This window comes from Montipora capricornis, chromosome 4, assembly GCF_036669925.1.
Source record: "Montipora capricornis isolate CH-2021 chromosome 4, ASM3666992v2, whole genome shotgun sequence".
NCBI classification, from domain to species: Eukaryota; Metazoa; Cnidaria; class Anthozoa; order Scleractinia; family Acroporidae; genus Montipora; species Montipora capricornis.
This window is the reverse complement of record NC_090886.1, coordinates 55,053,841-55,065,627: the sequence shown is the minus strand read 5'-3', so window position 1 is coordinate 55,065,627 and position 11,787 is coordinate 55,053,841. Positions and strand designations below refer to the sequence as shown.

General features: G+C 38.4%; 3 protein-coding genes across 5 annotated transcripts in view; 1 reads left to right on the top strand and 2 right to left on the bottom strand.

Moving 5' to 3' along the window:
• The first annotated feature begins 2,655 nt into the window (after positions 1-2,655).
• Positions 2,656-11,787, top strand: part of LOC138047546 (tyrosinase-like) — a 37,866-nt gene continuing 28,734 nt past the window's right edge. For 2 of the 3 annotated variants that reach the window (XM_068894443.1, XM_068894442.1), the window contains exon 1: positions 2,656-2,728. The gene's annotated coding sequence lies outside the window, so the exon portion shown is untranslated. Of the gene's footprint in view, positions 2,729-5,912; positions 6,088-11,787 lie in introns of those variants that run through there. The other variant, XM_068894441.1, reaches the window with a different exon arrangement.
• LOC138046841 (uncharacterized) lies at positions 8,059-8,835 on the bottom strand. The gene has a single exon (XM_068893419.1). It carries the CDS (start codon positions 8,833-8,835, stop codon positions 8,059-8,061), a length of 777 nt encoding a protein of 258 aa, XP_068749520.1.
• LOC138046840 (uncharacterized) lies at positions 8,844-9,593 on the bottom strand. The gene has a single exon (XM_068893417.1). The coding sequence runs from the start codon at positions 9,591-9,593 to the stop codon at positions 8,844-8,846; it is 750 nt and encodes a 249-aa protein (XP_068749518.1).

Here is an 11,787-nt window from a genome sequence, read left to right as displayed (position 1 = left end):
GGTCCCAGTGGTTCGAAGTACTTGAAGAGCATGCTCGACTGCTCAGATGCGCAGGCTAAACAAAGGCGAAAGGTTGTTGTCAGATGTGGTTTCACAGTCAGTGGCCACCTCTTCCTATCATGATTTATCTAAGAGGTATAGGGTGCCAAAACCCGATCGAAAAATCTACTGTACACACATACCATGTACATGTAAATCGTTGATAAACGTACTTTAAATTCGTCGAGAATGATCGAGAGGTATAGCAGTACAAAAGCCTTTAATGCGGAAAACACGTGATCTGTCAAAGTAAAGAATGTTCCGCCCAAATCATGATTTAAAGACTACGCCATTAATACCGCGTAGCTCATTCCTTCAAAAACAAAGCACGCCAGTTGAAAATCCTGGAGCAAAGGAGATAGGTAGGTGTTAGTAAAGGGTAGTATTATGGTTTATTGCACGCTTTTTTGTTTAGTGGTCATGAAAAAAAACCAACAACAATTATCAGTCCAATTCTTTATACCAATTAAAGGAAATGAATGAATCACCTCTCCTGGCTCCGCGCGCACTTGTAAAATAATAGAAAAAACAAATTCAGTCTTAAAACATGACTCTACTTGATGAAAAACTTGAATCTTCGTTCCGACTTCAGTACTATAAGCGACTTTCCGAACGAGTCAGAATACAAGAGATGTTATTACTAGTAGTAGCTATCGCTAAGTGCCAACGAAACAGTCAAAATAATACATAGTTTTCAGATTTGTATCAGAGTTCCAAAATACCCAACAGTAGTTGTAATTTTTTTTTTCGAAAGTACTGGCAACTCAACTTATCTGGTTAGCAATAATACAATAATAGAAATTGCACACTTGTATCTCCAACAACAATGTAGATGTCAACGTGTTTTGCAATAATATGGAAAGTACTGCAATAATTTTGAACGGCCGTAATTTTAACAGGAATATACAATAATTGGAACAACTTCAGAATACCTCGCCACAGCTAACCACTATTTTGTTTCCCCTATGCGGCATCTTTTGAACAACGAGACTTAATACAATAGAGCTTATTCTTTTTCAATGAAATGCAAATAAGTGGCGGGGAATTCTGAAGTTTAGCCCAATAATTAACTTGAATAAAATCAATGCCATGTAAAAAATCCCAAAGCGTTTCCCAGACTTTTCTGTGTGGAACATGTAACAGGGAATCAAACAATATCGCACATGAAAGTTGTTTCACTTGCAGAATTTTTATTTTGCAAGATACGGCATGAATCACAAGTCGAATTGATCGCTTAATTGTGTACTTTGCAGACAACATATTTTCTTTGAAAATTAAGTTAAATTGTTCATGACTCAATGGTTTACAAAACGAAAACAAACTGCTCTACATTGACAGTAGCGGCCGATAAGTACACGTACGCCGGTTTAGTCGTGAGATCGTTCACGATCAATATAGAACACGATGGTTCGAAAATAAACATTAAAGAACACTCAAAGCAAGTGTACACAACAATGGTCAGGGAAATGGGAAAAAATTGTTTTCACTCACTTCCGAACACACGATCATCATTAGTGGGCGCGCGTCATGCAAGTTTGGCTATTGACGGTCACACATCAAAACACGCGTTTTTCATTGGTCCCCACTAAATCTCCAGGGAATCTTACATTACACTACGTAGCCTTACATTACACTTTTCTCAGCAGGATCGAGAATTTTTCTGCCTGCTGCAACACTTCGCACGGCATTAGGCTGGCCGCCTCGCAAGCCTCGCGTCTTCGCTCGGCTGCTCGTTGGCAATTATGGCAAATAAGTGGCGGAGTATTCAGCACATAAGCTCTATTTTTTTTTCTATTTTATACTTTTCTGTCTGCTCTTTTGGTGGAACAAATTTTATCCTCACTGTTTTTAGCCTTTAAAAATCTATATTTGTGAAAGAGCAATCGCTTTTTTTAAAATTAGATTAGAATGACGTGGCCTTAGTGATTAAGTAAATTAAAACCCACAATAGGATACTATAAGTAATCATACTAGTGTTTACGATCTCCGAGTTTCGCAGTAAGAGTTTGACAAAACTGTATTACCTTTCTTTGCCCTCTCTGTTGCTGGAGTTCTTTTAAAAAGAAGCTTTGCCACTATTTCGTCATCTCTCAAAATGCAGGAATGGTCCACCCTTAATTCAATTAATTCAATGGGTGTCAGTAAAGAGGTGACTGGGTTTTGTGAACAACCTGATCGATTTCCAATGTACAAAGAGTGGAGGAAAGGAAAAAAACCGTGTTTCTTTTTTTGCAACAATTGATAAACGGTTGTTGACAGTTTTATTCTACGAAGACTAGCCTACGAGCAGGGTCCCAGTGGTTCGAAGTACTTGAAGAGCATGCTCGACTGCTCAGATGCGCAGGCTAAACAAAGGCGAAAGGTGTTGTCAGATGTGGTTTCACAGTCAGTGGCCACCTCTTCCTATCATGATTTATCTAAGAGGTATAGGGTGCCAAAACCCGATCGAAAAAATCTACTGTACACACATACATGTACAGTAAATCGTTGATAAAACGTACTTTAAATTCGTCGAGAATGATCGAGAGGGTATAGCAGTACAAAAGCCCTTAATGCGGAAACACGTGATCTGTCAAAGTAGAAGAATGTTCCGCCCACATCATGATTTAAAGACTACGCCATTAATACCGCGTAGCTCATTCCTTCCAAAACAAAGCACCCATTGAAAATCCCGGAGCAAAGGAGATAGGTAGGTTGTTAGTAAAGGGTAGTATTATGGTTTATTGCACGCTTTTTGTTTAGTGGTCATGAAAAAAAAACCAACAAACAATTATCAGTCCAATTCTTTATCCAATTAAAGGAAATGAATGAATCACCTCTCCTGGCTCCGCGCGCACTTGTAAAATAATAGAAAAAAACAAATTCAGTCTTAAAACATGACTATTTGATGAAAAACTTGAATCTTCGTTCCGACTTCAGTACTATAAGCGACTTTCAGAACGAGTCAGAATACAAGAGATGTTATTACTAGTAGTAGCTATCACTAAGTGCCAACGAAACAGTCAAGATAATACATAGTTTTCAGATTTGTATCAGAGTTCCAAAATACCCAACAGTAGTTGTAATTTTTTTTTCGAAAGTACTGCAACTCAACTTATCTGGTTAGCAATAATACAATAATAGAAATTGCACACTTTGTATCTCCAACAACAATGTAGATGTCAACGTGTTTTGCAATAATATGGAAAGTACTGCAGTAATTTTTGAACGGCCGTAATTTTAACAGGAATATACAATAATTGGAACAACTTCAGAATACCTCGCCACAGCTAACCACTATTGTTTCCCCTATGCGGCATCTTTTGAAGAACGAGACTTAATACAATAGAGCTTATTCTTATTCAATGAAAAGCAAATAAGTGGCGGGGAATTCTGAAAGTTAGCCCAATAATTAACTTGAATAAAATCAATGCCATGTAAAAAATCCCCAAAGCGTTTTCAGACTTTTCAGTGTGGAACATGTAACAGGGAATCAAACTATATCGCACATGAAAGTTGTTTCACTTGTAGAATTTTTATTTTGCAAGATACGGCCATGAATCACAAGTCGAATTGATCGCTTAATTGTGTACTTTGCAGACAACATATTTTCTTTGAAAATTAAGTTAATTGTTCATGACTCAATGGTTACAAAACGAAAAACAAACTGCTCTACATTGACAACAGCGGCCGATAAGTACACGTACGCCGGTTTAGTTGTGAGATCGTTCACTCAATATAGAACACGATGGTTCGAAAATAAACATTGAAGAACACTCAAAGTTTCACTCACTTCCGAACACAAGATCATCATTAGTGGCGCGCGTCATGCAAGTTTGGCTATTGACGTCACAGATCAAAACACGCGTTTTCATTGGTCCCAACTAAATCTCCAGGGAATCTTACATTACACTACGTAGCCTTACATTACACTTTTCTCAGCACGATGGAGAATTTGTCTGCCTGCTGCAACACTTCGCACGGCATTAAGCTGGCCGCCTCGCAAGCCTCGCGTCTTCGCTCGGCTTGCTCGTTGGCAATTATGCAAATAAGTGGCGGAGTATTCAGCAGATAAGCTCTACTTTTTTTTTCTATTTTATACTTTTCTGTCTGCTCTTTTGGTGGAACAAATTTTATCCTCACTGTTTTTAGCCTTTAAAAATCTATAATTGTGAAAGAGCAATCGTTTTTTTTTAAATTAGATTAGGATGACGTGGCCTTAGTGATTAAGTAAATTAAAACCCACAATAGGATACTATAAGTAATCATACCAGTGTTTACGATCTCCGAGTTTCGCAGTAAGAGTTTGACAAAACTGTATTACCTTTCTTTGCCCTCTCTGTTGCTGGAGTTCTTTTAAAAAGAAGCTATGCCACTATTTCGTCATCTCTCAAAATGCAGGAATGGTCCACCCTTAATTCAATTAATTCAATGGGTGTCAGTAAAGAAGTGACTGGGTTTTGTCAACAACCTGATCGATTTCCAATGTACAAAGAGTGGAGGAAAGGAAAAAAACCGTGTTTCTTTTTTTGCAACAACTGATAAACAGTTGTTGACAGTTTTATTCTACGAAGACTAGCCTACGAGCAGGCTCCCAGTGGTTCGAAGGACATGAAGAGCATGCTCGACTGCTCAGATGTGCAGGCTAAACAAAGGCGAAAAGGCGTTGTCAGATGCGGTTTTACAGTCAGTGGCCACCTCTTCCTATTTATCTAGGAGGTATAGGGTGCCAAAACCCGATCGAAAAAATCTACTGTACACACATACATGTACAGTAAATCGTTGATAAACGTACTTTAAATTCGTCGAGAATGATCGAGAGGGTATAGCAGTACAAAAGCCCTTAACGTGGAAACACGTGATCTGCCAAAGTAAAAGAATGTTCCGCCCACATCATGATTTAAAGACTCTTGAGAGCAAGTCGACATGCGCTATTAATACTGTAGTTCATTTGTTCAAAAACAAAGCGCCCATTGAAATCCACGGAGCAAAGGAGATAAGTAGGTTTTTAGTTAAGTGTAGCTTTATGGTCTATCGCACACTTTTTGTTTAGTGATCATGAAAAAAATTCCAACAAACAATTATAAGTCCAATTCTTTACCCCAGTTAAAGAAAATGAATGAATCACCTCTCTTGTCTTCTGAACAAGAATAGAAAAAACAAATCCAGTTTTAAAACATGATTCTATTTGAGGAAAAACTTGAATCTTCGGTCCGACTTCATTACTATAAGCGACTTTCAGAACGAGCCAGAATACAATAGATGTGTAATAAACGGGTAAACAGGGCAACCATGAAACGTATTCTACGGAACCAAAGTCACTTTTATTACACACACAAAAGCGGTCACTCTCAAAAGCACACACGTTCTAGCGCGCACAAAGCTGTGTCACGTGATCACTATGCCTACAGATGCTATTATTATGCAAATAAGTGGCGGAGTATTCAGCTGATAAGCTCTATTTTTTTCATATTTTATACTTTTCTGTCTGCTCTTTTGGTGGAACAAATTTTATCCTCACTGTTTTTAGTCTTTAAAAATCTATATTTGTGAAAGAACAATCGTTGTGTTATTAGATTAGGATGACGTGGCCGCTAACTGTGAAACCGCAGCTGACAACAAAGGCCCTTCATGCACCTCGGATCACCGAGAGCCTGCTCGCAGGCTATAGTCTTCGTTGAATAAAAGGGACAACTATTATCGAGAATTGTTGGAAAATACGAAACAGGATTTGTTTTCCTTTCTTCCAACCGTTTATGTTGGAAGTCGATATCATGATTGTTCACACACCGTAGTGACCTCTTCACTGACACCCATTAAATTAATGGATCCGTGTACGTGTTGAAATTTGTCACCGCAATGGCTTGAGATTCATCGCACAAAAGTAACTTTGAATCCTTAGTATATTTAAGCAATGAAAAGAAAAACGAAAAGATACAATAGGTGTTGGCCGCCTTAAAAATAACTCTACGGCCCAAAAGGGAAAGGGTGCCAAAGTAAAGCCCCGTTGCACTTAGAGAGACCCACACGTCAAGACCAAAGAGCCTATCTGCGACTAACCTAGAATAGGTAAATGAATTTGATCCTTGTTGCAATAAATAAATCATGAGAAAAATTAATTGAATAAGAAAATTGTTCAAATTTTAGTATTTACTTCGAAGATCATTTTAAACACTTAAAATTTCTTCAAGAAACATGATTTTATGTTATTTTAAATAGGAATGTTTAATAACCGTAATTTTTTACTTATCTGCTGCACTTCTGGTATTCTATTTGTAAATTTCCGTTACTTGAGTGAAAAATTTAACATTTAACAACCGAAGGAATGAAGTGTGTTGAAATATCTACTACCCCAGGCAAGTGTGTCACGGTCATAGGTTAGGAAAGGAGAAATGAGTGAATCAAAGGGAATTGTTCCAAGGAGCATCCTTGAGGTACACGACAGAAAGTACTTACAAAGCTAGAACTTAAATACATTGTTCACAGTGACTATCTACAGGCGACTTTCAAGATGGCCTCCGATGTAAAGAAAGTCATAGCCATGGCGATACCTGTCCACGCATATCATAAAACTAAAATCCTTTCAGTGCTGCCGCAACTTCGAGGCAGCTTTCTAATCGGTTATCGGTATTTCATACATTTAGCCATTCAGTCTCAACATTGCAAAATTATTTGGGAATAAAGAACTGTACAGTATGCACTTACCTGTGACTCGAGATCTATCGTCCTGTGTCTTCATCGCTACACTTTAGCGACAAACATGATGAACTCAACACAGTTCTTTTCATTATTTACTTTTTTATACTGATAAGTCAGAATTGACAAGGATGTTTAATAACCAAAACTAATCCTAACATGACCCTATTTTTTCTCGAGGTTTAATTTAGGCTCCAAACAAGTTTCCTCAGTTCATCTGAGTGCATATTGAACATAAACATAAACACCTTGCAATTGGGCAAATTTATGTACTCCTATCAAATCTCGACCCTTCCCGTTCACTGTAAGCAAACAAAATAGTTTTACTGAAAAATTCAAATACATTCCTATTATACAAGCAAATTTAAGTCCTTCCAATTACTTTACTGCAGAACTAATATTAAATAATTCTCCGCGCTTTTTATCAAGGTCATAAGTTTTACAATTCTCCTAATTACGATCTTGTTTCTGTCAGCTTCCCCCCCCCCCCCCTCCTTTGCCTATACGTATACTTTTAATAAAAGACTTCAAGGTATTATTTGTAAGAACTAGACCCTCCGTGAGGGTACACTGGGTTGCCTGTGGTACGCGCAGCTAGCTCGAGCCGTACTGGGAATATTAGCCCTGGGTCGTTTTTGTAGGGACCTCGCTGCGCTCGGTCCGTACTGCCACGACCTCGGCCAATATTTCCCTGGCAGTACGGTCCTCGCGCTCGGTTAGTAAGAAGTTATTAAGGGGTCACCCAGAAGTCATTGCCAAAAAATGTTTTTTTTTTCTCAAAAAATATTTAAAGTTAGGGGGAAAAAATACATCATTTTAAAGCTAAGAAAATAAGCTTTCCAACAGCATACAACTTATTTACAGACAACTGAAACATTTTATAAAAGCGAAAGTTGAACGAAAAATTTAAGAAAAATAACAGTAAAATATGTTTTAAGAATAAAAAGTAACAACACTATCCGACGTTTCGGAGTCAGACATGACCCCATTATCAAGGTTAAAACTGAAATGGACAATTCGCAATTTAAATATAACGGGCGTTAGGTCAAAACAAAGACTTTTGCATAAATGGAAATTAAACGATAGTTGACCCTAAGATATTTACAATTTTTTGCTAGAATACAAAAGGCGAAGGTCAAACAAAAACTTTAGCACGAATGGAATCTGACTGCTTATTTAGTGATGGTTGACGCTCACGTATCAAAAGCATCTCGTGAACGAGACAGTCAAATTTCGATTTGCATTTCTTTAGGATCGTAAAATGTGCTTTAAGTTCAGGTTTGTCCAGATCGTGTTTCGTCTTCATGTGTCGACCAACCGAAGATGATAGGGATTTGTGTTCCTCTATACGCTGATGTAAATGCCTTGTTGCATAACCAATGTAGTCCATATCGTATCGCATAGACCACATTTAAAATAATAAACAACACATTGGTTATTTACAACATTTGGCTTGTTTTCGAGGTGTTTGAGATGACTTTCAATCTTACGATTAATAAACACAGGAACAATCTCGATGGTGTTACTAATTTTAACGCTCAGATCTTTGAGTCGTCTCCGTAGCACGTTAGCTGACTTCTGATCTTTGTACGGTAATACAATACGGACGGTTTTTCCTTGGTATTGCGCTTGTGGTGGTTTCAGGGCATCCGATTGAACATAGTCGACAAAATTCTTAACAGTTCTGTTAATTAGGTCTTCTGGGTATTTAAGGCGTTTGAAGATATTTTTGAGCTTTTCGCACTCATCAGAGAATAATTGCCAACTTGAGGACAACCGATAGGCCCTGTTAAGCATGGTCGTAAGCAGGCCAGTCTTAAAACGATGGTCCACGTGACTATGGTAGTGTAGTAATAAGCCTTTGTCAGTTGATTTTCGGTAGACACAGGTTGATATCCGAGGACCATTCTTATCAAGAAGCATTCCAAGGAAAGGTAGTTTACCATTGGTCGCGATTTCCATGGTGAAATGTAGAGACGGATGAATGCTGTTTAATTCGTCAAGGAAAACATGAGCGGCTGATTCACAAGACATTACGGTAATCGTATCGTCTACGTACCGTCTGTAGTAATCAGGCAGATCTAAATGTTCCTCTATATGACACAAGAAGGCGTTGGCCATTAGGGGGCCTAGGGGGATCCCATGCATACTCCATCTTTCTGTTCGTACAGTTCACCATTATATTGGAAGAGCTGGTGTTTGGTAGCTAATTCTAGCAGTTCGATCAGGTCTGATTTGGTGATATTTAGGTTGTTAGTTTTGTTGAACCAATTGTCACGAAAAGCCTTGGTGGCAAGTATCTCTATCGTCTCGTCCAAAGGCACATTTGTAAACAAAGAAGTTACATCATATGATACTAAAATATCATTCTCGTTAAAATCGAGTTGAGTAACTTCCTCCGCAAATTCAAAAACGTCTGTGATGGTATGATTATTGAGAGAGAGAGGTTTTAGCTTTTCGTCAAGCCATTTTGCCAGCTGGAAGTTGTATGTTCCTGTTGCTGATAGTATGGGTCTAACAGAGAGGTTCTTCTTGTGCGTCTTCGGCAGGCCGTAAAGATGAGCTAAACGCGAGCCCTGTGATAGTAGCGATTCAGCGACTTCCTTGGGGAGTATTCTCTTTATGGCGTTGTTAACAAGTTTCTCTTTTTCTAAGAGGGGATGGTAATACTTGGGCGGTCGACCCTTCGCTTTTGGTCTTTCTGAGCTACTAGGGACGAATTTCGTGCTGTCATCGATGGAGGCTTTGTTGAGAAGCCGGATATACTCAACTTTATCCATAATGACAACCCCTGATCCCTTATCGGGTTTAGTTATTATGATATCATCACGCTGTTTCAACTGTGCTATGGCCTTTACGGCCTGCCAAATCCCTATCATCTTCGGTTGGTCGACACATGAAGACGAAACACGATCTGGACAAACCTGAACTTAAAGCACATTTTACGATCCTAAAGAAATGCAAATCGAAATTTGACTGTCTCGTTCACGAGATGCTTTTGATACGTGAGCGTCAACCATCACTAAATAAGCAGTCAGATTCCATTCGTGCTAAAGTTTTTGTTTGACCTTCGCCTTTTGTATTCTAGCAAAAAATTGTAAATATCTTAGGGTCAACTATCGTTTAATTTCCATTATGCAAAAGTCTTTGTTTTGACCTAACGCCCGTTATATTTAAATTGCGAATTGTCCATTTCAGTTTTAACCTTGATAATGGGGTCATGTCTGACTCCAAAACGTCGGATAGTGTTGTTACTTTTTATTCTTAATACGTTTTCTAAATCGATCCTTCTTAAAATATGTTTTCTAGGCAAAATTTGGTCATTTTAGCGCTGATTACGAATTTTTGGATGCAAAACTAATATTTTCTGCAATTTATCTGCTTTCTTGATCGAAAGTTACTGGGCAGCATTGTTAGATTTTTCGTTTATGTTCCCTTTGAAAAAACCATCCATTCTCATTCTCATTCTCGCTGGTTAATAATTAAATAGAAACGGTAAATCGTTATACTATTGGTTAAATATTAACTTCGTTTAATAAAGTCCAGTCCAGAGTCCAGTCCAAAGTCCAGTCCAGAGTCCAGTCGATATTTTCCAGTTGGCCCAATTTGCGACCCATTGCTAACGGCAACGGAAGCGATCGCATTACGAATAATTAACATCTGTTGCCAAAAACCACCCAAATAACCGATCAGTGTAAAACGCAGACTGCAGACTGCAGACTGCAGACTGCAGACTGCAGACTGCAGACCAGGGATAAAATGCAGACTGAGGGTAAAATGCAGACTGCAGACTGCAGACTGCGGGTTAATAAAATAATAATGAAAAAAGAGTTATAAGAGTGTTAGTATGTTAGTAGCCGTTTGTACTTTCACACTGAAACCCCAACACAGCTCCCATCGCTTTGGTTGCCCCACCGCATGTTTTAAATCCGGATTTTTATCGAACTCTGTAAGAATTGAAGCTGTTTGAATCCTTGTTGTTGTTGGAAAAAGGACAGTTTCATTAAGTGAGTTGCTTTTAGGCAAAGAAGTCACCACCCCGTAATTCAACTGTCCATTTTGCTGCACTGAACAAAGTAATCGAGTAATTACCCAATAACTCAATTTATTTTGACACGCATGGCTACAGTACCAATTAACAAAGACAGAGATAACGTGGATTTTGCAACCATTTAACGTTTCAATTCAGTCGGCTTAAGCCAGTATGACTGAGGTGTAAAAATTTCTTATTAGGATCCTTTCATTTGCTTTCGTGTACGTTATGTTTATCCTTTAGTTCACAAGCTCGTTACTGGGTTGCCTATGGGCAAACCCAGTCGAGGTCTACGTTTAGTTTGTTTGTTTTATTTATTTATTTTTTGTTTTATTTTTATTTTTTTTTTCCGTGTCGGTAAAAGTCTTGCCTGTCACTTCCCTGGTAAGTAGTGTCTTTGTGTATAGAGCCTTCTGCGCGTATTTTCTTAGGATCGAGAGGGTAGTGGAACTGCGTAGATTTCTCTTGTGGACACAGTAGAATCATTAACTTAGCCTGCAATGGCGTCGAAAGTCATGCAACGCGAATGGCGTTTTAGTGGATCCTTAAACAAAATATACCCTTATGGAGCTCAATAATGGAAAGTCAGTTGGATAAACTAGGCATGAATCTCAAAAGCGACGAGTACTGGATTTGGACAACAATTTATCGCCCGTCGAGACGAAATCAAAGTGAGCAGTATTTACCTGAAGTACATGGTAATTTGACACAATTGAGTTTCTTGTCTTCACGCACGCAATCAAATAGGAAGAGGTTTTCGCCTCTAAGAGCAAATATGTTGTTTGTTTCAATAAAATTTTCGCTGGAAAAGGATTCTGTGGTATTTTCTGCCTTTGTGAATTATAATATCATGTTGTGTATTGAATTTTCGAGCTTAAGGTTGAAATGTGATATGGGAGAAGTTTTTTAGTATTGCTCTGTAAGCAGGAAGGGTTCACAGGCCTGTTGGAAGCGTGCTTGAGTTTCAACAAAATGAGGCCCGAAATCAGTGAAAACTTGTGACGCAGATGAATAATAAAGTAGCTGCTATTTCCAAAATG

What these genes read in the sequence shown, in the direction of transcription:
- LOC138046841 (XM_068893419.1), bottom strand. Translation starts at nt 8,835, where the DNA reads ATGGCCAACGCCTTCTTGTGTCATATAGAGGAACATTTAGATCTGCCT.
- LOC138046840 (XM_068893417.1), bottom strand. Translation starts at nt 9,593, where the DNA reads ATGATAGGGATTTGGCAGGCCGTAAAGGCCATAGCACAGTTGAAACAG.